General features: G+C 32.1%; 1 protein-coding gene across 1 annotated transcript in view; it reads right to left on the bottom strand.

The window, feature by feature from the left end:
* Nucleotides 1–22,285, bottom strand: part of LOC145287967 (GDP-L-fucose synthase-like) — a 62,427-nt gene that overhangs the window by 17,252 nt on the left and 22,890 nt on the right. The window contains exons 4-6 of the mRNA XM_080135941.1: nt 19,572–19,700; nt 14,736–14,809; nt 837–970 (exon numbers count right to left, since the gene is read on the bottom strand). Of these exons, the coding sequence (XP_079992067.1) occupies nt 837–970; nt 14,736–14,809; nt 19,572–19,700 (337 nt within the window). The remainder of the gene's footprint in view (nt 1–836; nt 971–14,735; nt 14,810–19,571; nt 19,701–22,285) is intronic.

The following is a 22,285-nucleotide window of genomic DNA, read 5'->3' on the forward strand; positions in this document are numbered from 1 at the left end:
AGTTAAAAGAAGAGATATCAAATATCCATTTATGTAATAAATATAAGTTTTATTATTCCTATTATTCCTATACAGAAGTTATCAGATTTTTTATTCTGCCATTTAATTTTCATGCATTTTTGTGGTATATACAGACACATATATATTAAATCGATGACAATGTTTAAAACAGAAAATAACTTTCTCTAAATGTCTGTAGATAAATTAAGAAATATAGTTGCATCAACAAGTGTGAGAAGTGAAAAACTAAATAGATAACCAAGAGAAAGATGGGTTGATTATACATTACTGCCAATTAAAAACAATTTTTTCAGACATAACTCAATCCCAGAACTATTTTAGCAAGTATTTTATGTCATTAAGGAAATAAGGGAAACAAATGTTCATTAACTCATATTTAGGAAAGTAAATTAGTAAGCGATAAACAAGTTTTTCACTTCTTATTTACTTGCCTCTCCACAAGGGTAGAAGATACAAAGCTAGAGTGGAGGTAAACCCAGCTTCCAAAAAGGGGCACCCTGAACTGGAACACAAATAAAAATTGCCTCCGTCTAGATTTCTCATTCATTGACCAAAGACAGAATGAATGACGTGCAGAACAGATACTAAACTTTGATCTTAGCCAAAGGGTTCGTTTAGAAAAGATTGCAATCTATAAAAATGAGCCACACATTCTTGTAAAAATGATTGTATTTAAGATTTAAAATGTAACTGAATTAAAGTAATCCTACCCGATGATATCACAGATTTCTGGTTGATAAACTCCAAAACGTTTACCTCATTTAATATTTAGTTGACCAAAGCAATAAAATGAGGAAACAAAGTCAATTACTTACTTTCAGCTAGGTAAGTTTTATGTATAAGCCCTGGGAGTACATGTGCATCTTCCAAGTTAAAATTATCGTGAGGCCCATAGATGTTCGTTGGAATCACAGACGTAAAATGACAGCCATGTTGTTGATGATAAGCCCTAAAAGACAAGAAACAAAATGATAAAAAATAGAATTTGGCAGAAAATGGAGCAAATTTTACAGGCACATATTTTTAATTAAAAAATTTTTTTTTTTTTTTTTTTTTTACAAATATGTTTTTATATTTATTACCAGCAGGATGACCAGGCATTGCCAAGGATTGATGAAAAATAAAGGAGTTCTTTTCTGCCCAGCTAATAACATGATATATCATGATTTTTTATTCTTATTATCTGCATTGCATGAAATTCAATTTATAGAGTAGAGACCAAGAATGTACTCCATAGAAATTTGCCGCAAAGAAGCAAAATGACATTTATTAAAATAAATTTTGATACAGTTTTGTCTTTAAACCCTTTGAGGCACATCTGGTGTTTCCTGGGAATCAATGATGACTCCAGTTACTTCCTGAATCCAATTTGTTGGCGTCCTTCCATCTAGATAGACGATGGAGAATCGTGTCTGAAGGTTGTCATGAGTGGTGGCAACTGTTACTGTGACCGAGCAGACTGATGCAAGAGCGGCCGATTTGGTTGCGCTTCCTGCAGGGATACCCTCTATCATACTCTGCTGATGCTGTCCTCTCTCCAATATGAGTGTTTCTATTCTTGTTTTAATCTCTATAATTTGCAAATTATAAATGAAATAAGTAAAAAGTTGTATTTTCTTTTTATAGATATCAAATATGAAAGGCAATTGCAATATTATTGTAGCCCCTTTCATCAAAGTGAAATATACTTATCCATATAGCCAGAGTAATATAGTTTAAAAATATATGTTATTATGAAGATTTTTCAAGTTTCAAGTACAATAAAATAATGTTGTTTGGCACGAAGGTAGACCTCACATTATTTTGATCAAAGTAAAATATACTTATCACAGAGTACATATGGAGAGTCTATCTTTAAAATTAGAGGATTGACTGATTGTTGAGTTTTATCAATATCTGACTGGCCATTTTATACTGAATCTTTTTATATAGTCAGAGTGTTTGAAAAAAAAAACATCTGTTGAAAAATTAGTTTTAGCAAAATACAGGGTGTCCCAAAAGAAGTTGACGATTAAAAAAAAATGTATAACTTTCTTAATTTTTTATATTTTTCTTTTATTTTTTTCAGATCATCTAGAGTGACCTTTCCAAGGTCATCATGAGTTGTTACACTACCGAGGAGCAGATATTTATCGTAGAGTCATATTTTTGGTTGAATGAGTCAAAGAGAATTTTGACAAAAATTCAAACACGAGAAATTCCCCTACTCCCAATGCAATAAAACCAGCCACAATAAATGCCCTAAAAACAATATAGAGGAGGAAATTAGGGCCATAAGCCCTGAAACATTAAGTAATGTGCTGGACAATGCCCTGCAGAGAGCACAAGAGTGTGAAAATGAAAATGGTGGACATTTGAGTAACATCATTTTTCATAAGTAAAATTAGACCTTATGAAAAACATACCCTAGATTAAGTTGTGTAAATAAAATTAGAATAAGTAGACTATGATATCTTACTATATCTCATTTCCATGGCAGGTGCTCATCTGAACTCCAGTCTCTGGTACCCCCTCGCCAATCTTTCACGAAAAACACCCGTCTGGATGAATCCCCTGTGAAAAATTTCCCCCACTCTTTATCGTTGCCTAAATCAAGACGTGGATTCCATGAACAAAGCTTCTTTCTTAGAACTGCACGCCTGTGGAACTCTGTTCCGTCTGCCTGCTTCCCACCTGACTACAACTTGGATGTCTTCAAGTCCAACGTTAACAAATTCCTAATGAACTCTGACAGACATATGCACGGACTTGGAGTTTACATTCGTAATACCCTTCCCTTGACTAGAGAAACAAACCTAGAAACAGATGATCAAGCCTTTATGTGCTTTAGACTAAACGTGCAACACAGTATTAGCTACTATTATTTTCTCTACCGCTCTCCCTCGACTCAGGACTGCTCCATAATAAACAAAGTATCTGACAGCATAGACATGGCACTGTCCCTCGACACTAGCGCACAAATACATGTGTTTGGTGACTTTAATGTCCACCACAAAAACTGGCTTGGATTCTCTACTCACACAGATGCAGCGGGCAACACAACCCATAGCTTCGCTATATCTCACTCCCTATCACAAATTGTTACGTTTCCAACCCGTTTCCCTGACCAGGAAGAACAACACGCATCACTTCTAGATCTGTTTTTGACCACAGTTCCCGATGACTGCATAACGAAGGCCCACAGCCCACTCGGGAACGCTGATCATGCAGTGATAATGGTTGAAATCGCCCTAAACTCTAGACCCAAAACTGAAGAGCCAGTGCTCAAAATAACGAAATATTATAATAAGGCTGACTGGGAAGCCATCAGGGAACTAATTAGAGATGCTCCATGGAAAAATATTTTCTCTCTCCCTGCTGAACAATGTGCAAACGAGACCACGGACTGGTTCAAAACTGCAATCGAAGCGCATGTTCCCATGCGGAAATTTTATAGTAAGCCCCACTCTCCCCAATGGTTTACGTCGACTTGTGCAACTGCCATTACTCAAAAGCAGCATGCATACCGTAGGTTTAACCGACATAAGTCCAGTTCAAACAGACTGAAGTATATAGAAGCTAGAAATAACGTTAAGAAAGAAATAGCGACAGCTAAGAGAGAATTTACGGAAACCACTAAAAAGCGCATCGAAGCACAAAAACTAGGAACTCGAGACTTCTGGAAAATCTACAACAGTGTAGTAAATAATGGGCAATCAACAATTCCCCCACTAACCAACAATCACGAGGTTGTCTCCTCAGCAACCGACAAGGCTAACATGCTTGCCAGTCGGTTTGCCTCAAACTCCACACTGGACCCTTCCAACCACCCCCTACCTGACTTTCCTATGCGGACAGACGCCACACTAGACGATCTGAAAACCACCCCTGCTCAGGTGCATGCTATCATAAAAAACCTTGACACCTCAAAAGCATGTGGACCCGATCTTATCCCAGCTGTGCTATTAAAAAAGTGCTCAGCCGAAGTAGCTCCAGTTCTCTCCAAACTCTACAACAAATGTCTTAATGAAGCCTGCTTTCCGGGCTGTTGGAAAACTGCTTCTGTTGTACCAGTATTCAAGAATTCTGGCGAAAGGACAGACCCATCAAATTATCGGCCCATTAGCCTCCTCCCACTTTTTGCCAAAATATTTGAGACCATAATTAACCATGCTCTAGTCCATCATCTTACAGATGCTAAACTACTGACTGACAAACAATATGGATTTAGACAAGCCCGTTCCACAGCAGACATCCTCACTGTGATCTCTGAACGTATATACCATTCACTGGACAAAGCGGGGGAAGGCAGAGCGGTAGTTCTAGATATATCTAAGGCTTTTGACAGGGTATGGCATGAGGGTCTCCTCAGTAAAATCAGATCATACGGTATCACTGGTAGAATACTTAACATAATTAAATCCTTCTTAGATAAGAGAAAAATCCAGGTAGTCCTCGACGGTCGCACATCTAAACAATATGATATAAATGCGGGAGTGCCCCAGGGTTCTATCCTTGGACCTCTATTGTTCCTGATATTCATAAATGACCTCCCCGACAACATTGCCTCTGAGATGGGTATATATGCTGATGACACTACACTCTATGGCAGACACGACAGGAAGACGAATGAACACATTTCTAAAGAAATGGCAGAAACACTAGAGGAGTCCATCTTTCAAACTCCTTGGCCTAACGTTCACAGGAAACATGAGTTGGAACAATTACATTGAAGGCATTGCCAGGGCCGCTGCAAGAAAGGTAGGCTCTCTCTACCGTGCTAGAAAACTACTAACACCCGAAAGTATCCTGTACCTCTATAAGGCCACCATTCGCCCATGTATGGAGTATTGCTGCCACATCTGGGCTGGTGCATCGGCTACTAGTCTCTCGCTCCTTGACAAGGTTCAAAAGAGAGTCGCAAACCTGATAGGCCCTGAACTGGCATCTAAGCTTCAGCCTCTGTCCCATCGACGAAATGTTGCATCCCTCTGCCTTTTCTACAAGTATTTTAGTGGTGAGTGCTCTGACGAACTGCAATCACTTGTGCCCCCACGACGCGAGCACCCTCGACAAACCCGACAGGCTACTAGATCCCACCCCCACACTGTAGAGGTCCCTAGATGTAAAAGATCTTTTTACTCCAATAGTTTCTTCCCCAGAACCGCAAGACTCTGGAATTCCATTCCAGGTCCCTGCTTCCCCAACAGTACTGACATGCAGAAGTTCAAGTGTAACGTGAACCGACACCTTGCTGCCCAAATCCCTACATAGTACCCCAGTAGTTGTTGCCCCTGAGAGTAGCCCCCTACACCAAAGTGGCAATTTGCCTTGTTTGGGGTGAAAATGTAATAAAAAAAAAATAAAAAAAAATGAACCGCCCTCTTAAGTAAACACTTCATTAAATCACCACACTAACGTACTGTACTTGCATTAACCCTTATCCCTGAGTGGCTTCCGGGCCTTGATAAGTGGTGACCACCGTGTAAAAAAAACAAAAATATCTCAAAAAATCACGGAGAGGCTCATCTACCTACATATGAAAATTGGTAAGCATAACTTAAATATTGAGGAAGTTAATCAAATTTATAATCCGTCAGCTTCTTTTGGGACACCCTGTAGTTTGTAGAGAAATCTGGTTTTGTTGGCTCTATAACTAGTTGTGTCCTGTTTGAATATTCATTTAAAAGCAAAATTTCTTTCTGAATATTTCAATTTATAGTTGTGTATAATTTGGGGGTGTATTCATTTTATGGGAAAATGCTAGAGTTTTTCATACATTTTAATTTTGGTGAGCAATTTACATATTCTATTGATAATCTCTGAAGTTTCTTATGTTGAAATATTTGTTTTATTTTAGGCAGTTATGTATTCTAAAAGGACGTGTTTTATTGTGAACTGGTTCTCACATCTGCATTTTTATATGTGCTTCTTTCTTCGTAAAAAGTGTGCTAAGTGTGTCCAATGTGTAACTTGATCATGACAACTTGTTCATATCAGGTATTTCCAACATTTTCCTTTTGCAATTTGAGTTTTACTTCGAATGATTTCTCTTAGTAGAGTTGCAATCCATACTAGTGTGCTCATAAGAATTGATGACATCCATTATTTTCATTGTTTCCCCATCTACAACTTTTATAATCAAAATCACTTGGAAATAAGTTGTCATATTGTTTATATTACAGGCAATATCGATGCATCAGGTCAGTTGCTGCTAATACTTGTGTTCACTTAAATAGATATTGAGTTACATCTCTTAATATTATAGACAAAGAAATAGTTATTTATGCATATCAATATTAACACAGACTGTATTATGTAATAAATATAGTTTAAAATGCATATTAATTAACATTCCAAGTGTATGCTGTATTTTCGTAGACATCGGCAATATTACATACCTAATGTGCTTCAACAAGTTATATCTTTTTTATTTGTGGGTCAATTTTTAAAAGAATTACATTTATGGAAAGAGAATAAAATAAGCATTCCAATGCCGTTTATTTATTTTTCTTTTATGCGTTCAATGTTTTTATGCTCCAAGTTAAAAATGAAAAAAAACAACGGTAAAAAATGATGACAGCAAAAAAGGGAAACTGTTTTTTCAATGTTTACATTTCATATGTTACGTTTGAATACACATGCGCGGGGGTTAAATTTGATTGGATATGGCTGAAATTTTACAGGTTATATAAGCATAAAAGCCCATCTTTACTGGACTTTGATTTATATTTTTATGATCACAATAAGCAAAGTTACGACCGAGCAAAGTTGACAAATAATATTTCAAAATTGATAAGATAAATTGGTATATATCATCCATTTTCATATAGATAATAGTTTCAGAATTATTTTCATGTATAATATTTGATAAATCTTAATTGTGTGGAAATTTCTTTAAAATGTTAACTTTTATAGAAATTCAAATCCGCTTAACAGGGTAAACGGCTTGCTATGCGCTAATGCTCTGACCAGCACTCAGCTAACTAAATGCAGCACATTAACAAGTTTTGTTTGTATTCTCTTAAAAATAAAAAAACTTTTTTCTGCTTTCAAAACGAAAGCAGAAAAAAGTTTCATTTTTTATTCTGAGTTTGTCAATTTAAAAAAAATTTTTTAAGTTTTTTAAATTTGATTTCCAAACAATACTATTTTATTGTTTTTAACGCTTTTAGTACACATGTACTAAAAGCGTTAAAAAACAACAAAATGTACTAAATACATGCGTTTCTGTTATCATTGCATTAATAACTTCTTACTTTTACTTAAGGTAGAATTGTGTTTTTAAGTGGTAAAAAAAACAAAAATAAATATATAACAAATAAAATGTACTTGTGCACTTATGCTACAATGCTGAAATAATATTATTTAGAAACCCATTCTTAACATGGGGAAGGAAGGGTGTTTTGTTAACTATTCTATACTTTCACCTAAATAAAATATATTGTGAAACTTGAATTTATTTTTAACTCATTGTCAAGACCATTTTTTTGAATCTGTAAAACAAACCCATTTTTTTTTAACTAAGGATATCTAAATAATATTAATATAATAATAATAATAATAATTAGGCGGTTCAATAAAGAAGTTCATTATGATGCATTTTGTAAATTTTTTACCTTGTTTTCACCTTAACATTTTTCTGTAAAATGACTACCTTCAAAGGTTTTCGGGTATGCTGAAAACGAATATCGAATTAAAATTTTCCGCAAATAAGTAGCTTTCCGGATATTATCAATGGCATTTCTTATGTTATTGCTGGTGGCCATCTTCGTACGTGCGTTTGCGCATAGTTTCTCAGGGTTACGTTTGCACGTACACGTGTACCAAGATGGCCACCAGTGATAACATAACAAATGACATTGCTTAATATTCAGAAAACTCCTTATTTGCAGAAAATTTAAATGCTATATTCGTTTTCAGCATACCTATAAAAGTAATTATTTTAAATGTTAAGGTGGAAACAAGATAAAAAAAATACCCCGTTTTATTTATTTGTTTACATAATTGAATTTTCAGTAAAACAACAATAGAAATGACAAAAATTACCATCAACTGGTGAATATATAGTTGTTGCTTATCAGGTTCTTGGTATCCTGGTAATTTGAAAGCTACATCAAGGATTCATGTAGAATATGATTTATGGTGGCATCTCAGAAAATAGGGGTATATTTTGAGCCAGATAGAGAGGATTTACAAAATTGAAAATTGAACTGGTCCCAAAATGCATAAGTTCTGGTCGACTATGGGAATTTCCATCTTTTACAGAAATCCAAAATCTATATGAAAAATTTTCTTCAATTTATTTCTGAGATTAATTCATATCTACTCAATTTTTTTTTCTTCGAGGGAATAGTAAATACCGGCCATGAATGCTCTTTAGGCATTCAATGACTACACCCCAGTTTAAGCTCTCCTTTGGTGAGGAGGCAGGAAAATGCCTGCTCTCAATAAAGCTGTATTTAAATACCACTATAATACTTAGTTTTGTTCATGAATAGACATCCACCGTATGATAACAAGTGCCAGTTTAAAAAAAATTGAAATTTGTACATCTTACTTTATAATTCATGGCTTATGGTAAAGAGATACAAATTTGACTGCATAATTAGAAAGAGGTTTCATGAGAATAGCTTGAAAAATAAATGTTGGCGAATTACCAAATTTCTTGAAATATTGAGGTCCGTAATTTAGCCCACTTTTTCTAAAGAAAAATGTCCACGGAAAAGCCTAACTTTTGGCACTTAAAATTCTCATAACTTTTGGACTATTGATGGTATTTGCATAATTCAAATGGTTTTAAGAATCTTTTACATAGTTCTTTTCATGCAAGTTGATAAAATAATTATCTAAAATGAAAACATCAACTTGTAATGCTATATTAATATTAAATGTCCTTAAATTAAGTGAGAATAACATGACCAATTATCATTTTTATATATTAACTACTTAATCGACTGACAAGGAACACAGTATAGTTGTTATCTATAAATATAAAAGCGAAAATGTATGTATGTTTGTATGTGTTCGCTTTTTCTGTATGTCTACAAAAGGCTTTTTTCAGAGAAGCGGTCGCTCGCTTCACAACTTTTAAAAACTTTTTATATCACATATAAATCGTAATATCTCAGAGTTAACAACAAAGCTCGCCTGTCTATTTAATTTGTTCGACTTCGGGAAGATAAATATTCAACATTTGTTGCTCGCCGCATGTGGGTTAGTCTTTTTCCTATAACATCTTGGGGAAAAAAAGCGTTCAGCAGTAAATGAAATACTATCCCGCAGTCAAACTTGACCTCATTAATTCATTAAAACGGGCACCTGCCAAATCCAAGTAATTAAATAAATTCAGACATGTTTCTGTTAGCATCTCGCGGTGGGGCAATGGTTAACGTCGCACGTTTTTTTTTTCACACTTTAATTTACAAATTTGCCTCAACGGTTCGGGTTCGATCCTCATACTTACCTACCAAAACGTTTTTTTTTACCCCCCCCCCCGGAGTTTCCACACACACACCTCCAAACACCCAGGCAACGCTGAGTACCCCTCGCTAGTTTATCAGAAAAGAAAAAGCATCAGTATTTTTATTCATTACCAGCAAAAACTTAGAAATGATAAGTAAAACACAATAACAAAATATCAAGTTGACAAAAAGGGTCTTGCAGTTTTTAACTTTTAAATTCAGATGAACATATCTCGGCTCAAACAAAAATAACCACCATCAGAATCAACACACTTTTGCCAACGCAAAAAAAAAGTGTATTTATGCCAGTAACAAAGATCTTGCGTTCTGAAGACGTTTTTGATATCGATTAGTTTTTTTTAAAACATTTCTCATACAGAAAGTTGTCGAGATGCTTAAAAAGTGATATTCGGTAGGTAAGTCGGCTGCAAAGTCAATTTAGCAATGTGTGAGTGGGCATTGTCATGGAGGAGAATTGGGCCTTGTCTGTCGACTAATGCTGTGTGTTGTTGTCCAAGTTTTTGATGCATTTCATCCATTTGTTAACAATACTTTTCTGCCGTGATGGTTTTGCCCACATTCAAAAAACTGTAATAGATGAGACTGATCGCAGATCACCAAACGGTCAGCATGACCTTCTTTTGGTGCAATTCTGGCTTTGGGAAGTGTTGTGGAGCCTTGTCGTCTAACCACTAAGTTGAGTGTCGCCGGTTATCGTAACGAACCCATTTTTCATCATATAGTTTTTTGTCTTTCCAATCTCTCTGAAGTGCTTGGAAATCATTGTATACATTACATCTAATTCAGAAGCAAGTTCTCAAATAGTTGTGCGTGGATTGGTTCTGAGCAATTCTCTTAATTGATCGTTGTCAACATTTGATGGGCAACCACTACGCTCATCATCTTCAAGTAGTAATACACACGGACGAAAAAACGCTTTGGATAATCACAGATTTCAAGGTAGTTCTACTAAAATAGCCATATTTTTTAAACCAAAGCACTTCAAGTCTTCAAATTACTACTGTTTTGTTCGGAAATGAATATACTTTCAAATGAATTAATAAATATGAATGTACATTATATATTTTAAGAGTTTTAAGCAAATAAAGTGATAAAAATGTGAACGTCATAAAATGGCGTTTTCGGTAAGGTTTTGTAATGACCCCCCCTGTTTTCTAAAGGTCCGTACCGTGATTGTATGAAGAATTTCGTCATGAAATTTGGGAACCAATTAGAAGAGGTGTTAATCTTAATACTGTCAAGTGTCCGAAATATTTTTGACCATTTCTTTTTTTGTAGTGTTAAAAATAAGACTTTAATATGACGAGTATTGAACATTTTGAAAAAAAAATTATTCGGACACCCAGTAGTAAGTAAATCAATCTTTTTACTATCTTTATCAATTAAAAGTATTATTTTATGTTGAGTAGGACCGTGGTAATTGATAATTTAAAAGGACCTACCCGAAAAAAAAATTGTTTATATTTCTCGAATTTGGTCAAATGAAGTTAGTATTTTAAAGAAGCAGCAGCAGCTCCAGCCTGTAGAATCAGCCATAGCACAGCACAGTGTAAACAACACGCGTTCTTTAATTTTTATTCAAGAACGAATTAAGAAAAATATGAAAACATGAATATAAATGTTCTTATACGTTTAATGAGAGCTATTTTGTTATCAGAATAACATTAGTTTAGAACTATTCGGTTTTCAGAATGTATAATAACAATCCCAACCAATTCGGCATTATGAATCTGTTGCAATTTCTTACATTGCTCGTCAAATTTAAAAACATGGTTAAAAAAACAAAAACTACAATTAGGAAGCTTGCATGCACTTTTATTCTTTAAATTAGTCTTGAACAACGAATTAAAACAATGTTTTACTGCGAACAGCCACAAATGTTTTTTTTTTTAAATCAAAATAAGTATCAAAATCTCGTTCATACATAGATTCGAAAAAGTTGTCAAAAAACAAATATATAACAAATAAATGTTATCAAAGGCAAGATAAGTTACTTTTCTACCTAACTGGATATATTTTTTGTGTTTTTATTCAATGTAACATGTTTATTCAGCTCGAAATACATACAGTGTTTACCGATGTATTGGAATATTAAAAATAGCGCCCGGCCCGACTCTCTTTGACACGGTAAGTTTGAGAAAAGGAGTTAAAAATTAAAAAACAACTATACAAAATACTGTTAAAACTCACCGAATATATGTCAGCCTATGTCACGGTAACATATTGAGCGAGTTTCTAGCAGTATTTTGTCTACTTTTTTATTTTTAACTCTTTTCCCCAAACTCACCGTTTCAAGAGAGTCGGGCAGCGGGCGCAATTTTAAATTTTCCAAAACATTAGTAAACACTGTTTTCAAGCTGAATAAACATGTTACATTAAATAAAAACACTAAAAAATTATCCAGTTAGGTAGAAAAGTAACTTGCTTTTGATAACATTTATTTGTTATATATTTGTTTTTTTTTGACAACTTTTTCGAATCTATGTGTATAGTAATACAAACCCTCAAAATCTATATCAATATTCTTGAAATTTTAAAAGCAGTTAGAAAACACATCAAACTACAATTAGGAAGCTTTCTATTTTGTTATTTTTTTTTCTACTTATTAAGCGAAAGATATTTTACAACCTGCTCCAGCGTAGTATAAACGGCCTATGGAATTAACACCTTCAATCTCGAAAATAGAAATCAACAAATTTTTGAACGCTCTCTTTGAAAAAAAGCTCTCTTAACTTTACCTCTAATACAAATTATGTGTGGCAAGTCTCCTCCTAAAACACTCTTTAGCCCTAACAATAACACTAAGTTCGAGTGGCAAGCGCCCCCCAACAAAATACCTCTGTAAGCCACATACAAGCATCTAAAACAAACAAACAAAAAATAGACCCTTCCTTAAAGAAAAATACACATAAAAATAAATTGGTTAACTGTCCTAAAATGCTAGAATGGCCAGGAAATGATGAATTATTTTACATTAAATTTTTGTGAAACTAACCGCTCCCCCTCTAATATTGTTTTTGTTAGCTTTGTCTCTGTCAAGTTTTCAGTATGTTCGCACATAATTTTCCTTAGCCCTACACAATTAATTCAAAGACCGAATGGCAACCCTCCTCATATTCTCATTGCATAGAAACCCTCTTAAAACTACACATAATCATCTTAAAAAAAAAAAAAGCATGCATATTTTCCCATAGAAAAAAAAAGTTAACTGCCCTAAAATGCTAGAATGACCTGTAATAGGAACTTATTTTACATTCAATTCTAAAATAATTTGTTTATCTTTCATTAAAGTATTTCATGGCATTTTATACATAATTTCCTAAAAAGGTAGAATCACATTTTGGAGGGGTGGTCAGAAGGAGTTGAGTGGGGTTAAACAGAAGGTGTTAATCTACAATAATACCAAAGAAATATTGTAATATATTCATTTTTAAATGGTCTTATGTTTAGATTTAAGTTTTTTGTACATAAAGCACATTACAATTCAACTTTGAGTTCTCCAACTTCTTTTCTGTTTATGGATACATGGCATTTTTAAGGAATTGCTGCATATTTATGCACATTTACTGCAGATTATTTGGAAACCATAAACTTTGGGAGATTTTCAGTTGCATATTCTGATTCCTTGTACAAAAATACACTTATATGGTAAATTTCATTTCTTAGTCTTGTGTTTTAACAAAGATATGACATTTTTACTGAAAAAGTAGTGCAAAAAATGTGACGAAACGCATATGGTCTTAAAGAGGGAAAAATATCCAAACGTGTGAGGTACAAAAATAGCCATAACTTCCTTAATTTTAATCAGATTTCAAAAATTTAAAAAGATTCTTTCTTAGCTCATCAAGCTCTTTCTATGCATACCAATATTGAAATATTCAATGCTATTTCAATTTTTTCATGTGTATTGCTACTTCAAGACTCATTGCCACCATGAAATTTCTTAAACCACCATTGTGCCATGCATTCAGTAGTGGTTACTGGGCCAAACATTTTATTGATATTGCAAGCTGTTTCAGCAACTTCTTCGGCCTAGCTTGAATTGAAATAAGAAAATTGTGAAAATTTGCTTTTTTCCCCATCTTGTATTCAATGTTCTGAGAAGACATAATTGTTTTAAAACGATTATAATTAAAATGATTAGATAGAGAAAAAACGCTTGTTAAAATGGTACATAAAGTAAAAGATGAAACTTTTGAAAATACATCATTTGAAATCAAAATTTAAAATTTTGCAACAACTTTCTCATAAATAAATGAGAGCAGCAGAAAAAAGTGAATAAAAGTGTTCAATATGGCAATAAAGATACCAGCAAGAAGAAAAAATAAAAGCACTAGAAATAGTAATAACTCAAACCCTATTAGCAATCACTCAAATTCTTAATAATGAAGAGAAAAGCTGCAACTATAGAACTTGTGCACTTTTTCTGCTACAAAATTAATGCCTAATTAATGCATTGTTTACCCAGCCCCAATAAAAAATACTATGTAGGTATTAGCTTGTTGCATGTTTGGCTCAAGGTCGAGATGCAACATATATTAAAATGACAAGAACAATTAGCGATTTTGAGCTCCCACACCCACACTGGTTAGTGATTTGAAACGAAAATCCATTCTTGTCTTACATTAATCTTTTTGAGGGTATGAAAGAAGTTTTCATTACAGAATAGCATTCTTTCAATCTGAGAGGATTATACAGAAATGTGTACAAGGAGAATGTCTAGCAGCCAAGGTAGGAATAACAATTTGTGAACATTAATGGTTTTATAATGATTACACTAACCTGGTCACTACACGTATTATACAAGATTGGGAATGCAACAAATCCATTAGAGAACTTGAAAATAGTTAAAAATAGGAAAAAGTTATAGCCCGCTGACTTAGAAGAGTACTTTACGTCAAATTGATTGTTGAATGTGGTTGAATTTGTGCTCATTTTTGCGTTAAATACTAATTCCTTATTAACACGTAACTGTGCATTGAATGGATACCATAATACTTAGTTTGCAGCACCTTTGCTGCAAAGGTCCATACAAAATTTTAGCTAGATCAGCCCAGTAGTTTCAGAGAAAAAGTGGAACAAATAGGCATTCACATAGCTAATAGACAAAGAGTTTATATAGACGTGTATATATATATATATATATATATATATATATATATATATATATATATATATATATATATATACAATACTATATTATATAGACAAAGAGTTTATAAGAAGTTTACCAAAGATGGGCCAACTTACTTGTTTTGCACATCAATCATACGTTTTGCATAGGCATAACCAAAATTAGATTCATGAGGTGGGCCATCATGCACCTGCAATAAATAAAATTATTTTCCTGAATATAAAAATCAATTCTTTAATTATCAAATTAGAATCAAGTTTTTGAAATTTACATCGATAAAGAAACCAAGAATAGATTTTAAAGTTTTTCAAATGTTGGTAAAATATTCATGATTTACATCTTTATTACGAAACATTTTCTTTTATCAGCTGCAAAGCAACTCGACAGAATTTTATGGGAATCCTAATAATTGTGAGAATAATAATGTTATTACATTTAAAAGTTAGTACATTTAAAACAAAAAACATAGAAAAACATTTATAGGTTTCCATACTATTTGATGCTAGCAGGGAGACCTGGCACTGCCCAAGATTGAATGATGAACTAACAAATGTTCGACACTTCTAATACTTTCATCATCATTGAAATATGTGAAATCACCAATTTTTCAAATTGATTAATTACTAGTTCTAGTCAGAGATCCACTGCAGTGCATAGGGAAGAAGCTTCACATATATCCCCACACTGACTTAGTCCACAATAAATTGGAGTCTACTGTAGAGAATCTACTGTTGATTTTATAAAATTGCTTTTATATAATGGTTTGAATTAAAGTTTAAAATGCAGAAGTCAAATATTATTGTTCAATTGTGCTCTAAATAGAAACATTCATTTTAAACAAGCCCCTGTCTCATCAAAGAACTTACTGTCGATTTTATATGCTGGGCCCTTCCGCTTGTGCGGTGATAAAATTTCTCAAATGCACTTGTGATTTTAGGTCGTATAAGAATGTTAACTTTGGTCAAAATGAAACTGTTCCTTGTTTAGACTTTTTCAATACTTATCAGAAGCATTCAGATAAAAAAATCTATCAAAGAACATACCCAGACACATGAAATACATTTGTATAAGATTTAAAAAAAAAAAATGTTGGAGCTATCATGAAGTAGATAACAAACTAATACAACTGAAAACAAATAATAATAAACTGATGACGTACAAGAAAAAAAAAATGATGCAATAAAGATATGGACAGTCTAAAAAAAACAAAATGTATATTCAAGACACGGAAAGAATTGTAGATGTTTTTCGGATGAATTTACCCTCAAAAAAGAGAAAAGACCATTTTTATTTTGTGTTTCCAATTTTAAAGGAAAGGATGTTTTTCGGTTGAAAAAAAAAAAGGGAAAACAAAAGCAAAGGTGTGTTTTGTCTGTCTTCATGTGTAAATATATTTTTTGCTGATTTTTTTTTTTTGCCTCCTTTATTTTAAACTTGAGTAAAGGAAAGACATTTGGGAAAATAATGAAACTAATTTCTTATGAGAAATTGAACTGACTTTGATTATAGGAAAAGTAAATAAAGCTTTTTAAAGTAAGTAAAAAAAATAAGGGAAAAAATGGAAAGCTAAAATTGTATAAAAGATGTTTTTATTTATTTTTCGTTGTATTATATTTGTTATTGAATATTGCCTACATTATGAAAATGTATGCAGTTTTGGCATAATGGTCAGAGTGTTTGCTAATGAGCTGTTGGATTAGGGTTCAATACTTGATCAAGTTATACCAAAGATTCCAAAATTTGTACTTGATGCCCCTTTGCAAAAAAAAAAAAGAGCATTTTTTGAAAGTGAACGATCAAGAGTAGGTGGCGTGGTACCCTTGATATAGTAGACAATAGAAAGGGAGTCTTTGAGTCACCCTTGACAGTGGTCAGTCACTTTTATTAGGTTTCACTTATTTATCCTTTTCAAATCAAAGCCAGTTTAAGTACCGACAGTTCAATTGACATATTTAAATTAGCAATACACATGAAAAAATTTAAATGGCTTAAAATATTTCAATATTGGTATATATAGAAAGAGCACGATAAGAGCTTTATAAGATAAGAAAGAATCTTTAAAATTTTTTAAATCCAATTAAAATCAAGGAAGTTATGGCTATTTTTATGCCCTGCGTATTTGAATATTTTCCCCTCTTTAAGACTATATGCGTTTTGTCACATTTTTTGCACTACTTTTTCAGTAAAAATGCTATATATTTGTTAAAACACAAGACTAAGCAATGAAATTTGACATAAGTGTATTTTTGTGCAAGGAATCTGAATATACTGCTGAAAATCTCCAGAAATGAATGGTTTCCAAATAATCTGCAGTAGATGCACATAAATATGCTGCGATTGCTTAATAATGCCATGTATTCATTAAAAGAAAAGAAGTTAGAGAACTCAAAGTTTAGTTGTAATGCATTTTATGTGCCAAAAACTGAAATCGAAATCTAGGATCAGTTAAAAATGAATATATTCCAATATTCTTTGGTATTATTGTAGATTAATACCTTCTGTTACCCCTCCCCATCTGACCACCTCACCAAAATATGTGATTCTACCTTTATAGACAATTGCATGTGAACAACTTAAATTAGCTTATCTTTAATAAAAGATAAACAAAAATTATTTTAGAATTTAATGTAAAACGATTCCCCATTTTGAATCATTCGAGCGTTTTAGGGAAGTTACCCCCTCCCCCTACTTTCCTATGATAGATAAATCCTGGGTGTTTTTTTGGTTGTTTGTTTGTTTTCTAAAAGGCGATTATGCGTGGTTTTAAGAGGGTCTTTGTGCAATTATGAGAAGGTGGGGAGGTTGCCACTCTGACTTTGGGTTAATGATAGGGCTAAGGAAAATTATGTGTGAACATCCTGAAGACTTGATAGAAACAAAACAAAAACAATTTTAGAATTTAGAGTGGGGGTTGGTTTCACATAAATGTAAAATAATTCACCATTTCAAGACAATCCTAGTGTTTTAGGACAGTTGACCAATTTATTTTTTTTATGCGAGATTAATCATGTGCACTTTTTTAAAATGTTTTTTTATGCTTTTTTATGCTTATATGAGCTCACAGAGAAAGTTTGTTTAGTGGGGAGCTCTGCCACTTGCACTTAGCGTTATTGTTAAGGCTAAAGGTTTTAGGAGGAGGCTTGCCACTTGTACCTAGGATTAGACATAGAATTAAGCGAGTTTTTTTTTGTTTTTTTTAAGAGGGTGTTTGATACCCATTGAGAAACTTTACAAGAATTATGACAAACAGACAAAAATAAATTAAAAAAGTGACGTCCTTCTAACAGAAAACATGATGCTTGGAAAAATATCAAGTATTTAAATTCTACTTAAATATAAAAAAAGAAACAAGTTTTTGCTAAAGGTGACAAATTGTTAAAAATTTGGAATTAATGTTATTTTGATTTTTAATTACATTTCATGTCTTTTCCTACCATTTTTATTTTTTAACTGAGCACAAATATTTAAATACTGATTATTTTTTTTAATAATTGGGTAGATTAGTTTCCATTCGATAATAATTCACTAAAAACATTTTTTAAGGGACGAAAATTAGAAGTGTGTTACCGTTCGTACACGTGAACCAAAACAATCATATTTCACATTTTCGCTTGTTAAAATATTTTAAAATTTACTACTACCCAATTTTTAAAAAGTATTTGTATGGTTGATAACAAAATAGCTCTAACTAAACATGTAAGAAATTTTTTTTATAACCAGATTTCCAATTAAAAAAAAATCGATTTGGAATTAAAAATCAACAACAACAACAACAACAAAACAAAAACGTCTGTTTACACCATGCTATCGCTACTGCTGCTATTATTAATACGACAGAAGTCTTGATTCAAATTCATAACGATTTTTTCCGATATTATGTTTTTTAATTGCTACGTACTACTAGAGAAAACAGTGTCCAATCATCTTTTTAACGAATAAACATAGTAAAAAAGATTGTTTTATTTAATAGTGAGTGTCCGAAGAAATTTTTTTTCAAAATTTTCAATACTCCTCATTTTGAAATCTTTTTTTTTTAACACAACAAAAAAACGAGTGGTCAAATGAACTTTGGACACTCGAAATTATTAAAAATGACATCTCTTTTGGCTAATTTCTAAATTTCAGTAAAAAATTCTTAACAGAAACACGGTACAAATGTTTACAAATCAGGGGGGGGGGGTCTTTACAAAATCTTACCGAAAATGCTGTTTTATGATATTCACATTTTTATCACTTTATTTGCTTGAAACTCTAAAAATATATAATGTATATTATTATTTACTAATTCATTTGAAAGTATATTCATTTCTGAACAAAACGGTGGTATTTTGAAGACTTAAAGTGCTTTGGTTTTTAAAATATGACTATTTTAGCAAAACCCCCTTAAAATCTGTGATTATCCAAAGCGTTTTAATGGCCATGTGTATTGCTATTTAAATGTATATCATGATTTTTGTAGAACTAAATAGTTGTTTAAAAATAAAAAGGCCTAACACTTCCTACCACCTTGAAACCGACTTGAATTGTAAATAAAAATCTCTTATTTTGCTCCTAATCTTGATTTTCTTTCTGCATAAATTTAAACTTTCTAAAGAACAAATATTCTTATCTTGATTCAAATTTTGTAGTGCAACATAAAATTACAAAACTCAGAATCATTATTTGATGAACGCTTTATAGAAAGTGGTTTAATGTTGTATGAGTTTATTTAATTTGGATTTAAGATATGAACCTCATTAGATAAGTTACTTCAATAAAAATATTCAGAAAGTTATAGAAACTATTACAAAAATAATTAAAGATTTATTATTTTTTAAATCATATAAAAAAAATGACAATGCTGATAAAATAAATGAATTTTTTAACTTTTTTTTTGCTTAAATAAAAATTTTTTCACAAGAAATATTTCACAAACCTTGAAGAACTTTAGAATTAAGAAGTTGGAAACGTACCATTGTTTCGTTGATCGGATAAGTCGTCTTGTCAGGAAAGATACACGTTGATAAGCAGGAAATTACTTTCTTCACTTTAAACTTGTAAGCAGAATGTAACACGTTATCATTTATTAATGTATTATTTCTCTGGAATAAAAACAAAAATATTATCTTTAATGATAGATATGATCAATGTTATTCTCAAGATAGAATTGAAAATGTTTATGAAAAAAAAGACATTATAAAAAAATTAACTCACAAGATATGTTCAACCTATCAATGGTGCTTGTTCAAGATAGAGTCAACAGACTGACTTTTTTTTTTTAGTATGTCGTTTTAAGCAAAAACAATATCATGTACTTAAATGTCATGTCGAAAATAGTAATATATCCAAAAATTACAGAAAATTCATTGAGTAGAAAGTAATTTATAGTTTTACGGAAAATTAAGTAAAATTGCATTTTTCTTAGATGTTATAAAGTAGACAGTAAGAGTCTACACACAGGGGACATAATCTTAAACGAATATTTTAGATTACTTGTTCATGACTGCAATATTTATTGTCTATAGTGATAGACTTCTTTTTTTTTTTTACTAAAAAACACAATAGCAGTTATTCTACTTGATGTATTTTCATAATTGTTGAATATATTATTTTCAACATGAAAATTATTTTATATTGTATTGTTTTTACTTAAACCAACATATTTAAAAAATCGAATTGTCGACTATCTTTGTTAAAATAAAGTCAACAGCATGGTTTTTACAGTTTTAATAAATGCTTATGCTAAATTTTAAAAGGAAGTTATTTTTTTTACATATTAACTCCTCCTCCTTCCCTCCACCAAATCAAAATGCCTTTTCTCATTTGCCCAAAGTTATTCCTCCATTAAAATAGGGGCTTACAGGAGATTTTTCTTTTAAATTAGAAAATATAAACTAATAAAGCAATTAAAATAAAAATATTCGATATAGAAAGTAACAAAGAACAGATTAAAATTATTTTTGACCAAATTGTCTGAATCAGTGAAATTAAAAAAAAAAAGAAAGAAATAGTAAAGAGAGAATATAAAGAAAAAGAAAAATTCTGAAAGAGAAAAGGAAAAAAATAATTTATTGAAAAAATTAAGTTGAAATTAATTTTTCATTAGTTTTTCTTTCATGCATTAACCCTTCCTTGTAATTAGAAAATACCTAAAAACGAATTCATGGTCAACTAGTATTATGCATGGCTTGCTGCTTTGAGTTTCATGTGTATACTATCAGTAAACGTGCTCATATGAAAAAAGTCTGGAAACTTGTATCTATAAAACTAGCAGAGGGAGCGTCCGGCTTTGCCCGGGCATTAAATAACGTTTAAATATGATATTTTGATTTGTTCAGATTTCATATATATTATTATAGAGTTGTGATTTCAAAAGTGAAAAAAAAAAAAAAAAAAAAAAAAACGTATTTGGGTGTCATCAGCCAGAATTGAAACTGAAACTGTAGCATTCAAAGCTGGTGACGTTTCCACTGTATCAAGGTGACATGCGTTTGAACCAATTAAAAATAAATATGAATGTCCAAAATGTATGATAATTTTTTTCAATGTTGACTCATTTTTGACCCCTTAAAAACTAACTGGCTAAAGGTCCATAAAAGAGGAACCTGTAAAAATTCAATCACTCAGGGCTTCTAGCACCGCTCTGCAACTCTTAGTTTCGGAGGAGATAGAGGTTGAAAATATGAAGAGGAGACAGACATACAGCCTTTTATATATTAGATTATAAAACTCCATAGACTGTATGGGTGGATAGCATTTGTGCTTATATCTTGTCTTCGACGGTCGAGAAATTCCATCGTTTTAAAAAGGGATGACAGGTGAATTTATATATATATATATATATACTAGCTGTACCCTGCCACGCGTTGCAGTGGCTCAATTTGGTGTAATGGAAAAATTTAATAAAAGAGAAAATGCATGTTTCTTATATTAGTACAGCAATCCACTGCAAAAAGTGAAAAAGAAGGCGAAACTGAAAAAAAATGGTAATCTTGCAGAATTTGATCTGGATCCTCGAAAGTTTCTGTCAATCATTCATGTTTTGGACTTGACCAACAATCAGTGGATGAAGCCGAACGTAGCAAAAATGTTGAAACGCTAAATGCTTTTTTTTTTTGTTGTTTTAAAAAATGTGATTTAGTAATTAATATTTGGTTGATGGTGGGGGGAGGGGGGGTTACTATACACAGATTCGAAAAAGTCGTCCAAAAACAAATAAATGAAAGGAGAGGTAAGGTAATTTACGTTTCTACCTAATTGGATAATTGTTTAGTGTTTTTATGTAATGTAAAATGTTTAATTGGCTCAAAAAACAGAAATGGTCGCGAATTCTGTTGAATACGTTAAGTTTGGGAAAGTAAGTTGAAAACTAAAAACTATACAAAACAGTGTCTGAAACTCACCGAACATATGTTACCATGACATAGGCTGGCATAATGGATAGGTTTCTGACAGTATTTTGTATAGTTTTTTTAGTTTTAACTCACTTTCTCTAACTTAAAGTAATCAACAGTGTCCACCACCATTTGTAGCTTTCAAATACACCAATAAACACTGTTTTTCGAGCCGACTAAACGTTACATTAAATGAAAAGGGTTTATATTACTAAACACAGATACAAAGAAGTTGTCAAAAAATAAATATATAACAAATAAATGTTATCAAAGGCAAGAAAAGTAAGTGTTCT

The sequence above is a fragment of the Euprymna scolopes genome, chromosome 11 (assembly GCF_053919585.1).
Source record: "Euprymna scolopes isolate OS-2025 chromosome 11, ASM5391958v1, whole genome shotgun sequence".
In the NCBI taxonomy this organism is placed as follows: domain Eukaryota; kingdom Metazoa; phylum Mollusca; class Cephalopoda; order Sepiida; family Sepiolidae; genus Euprymna; species Euprymna scolopes.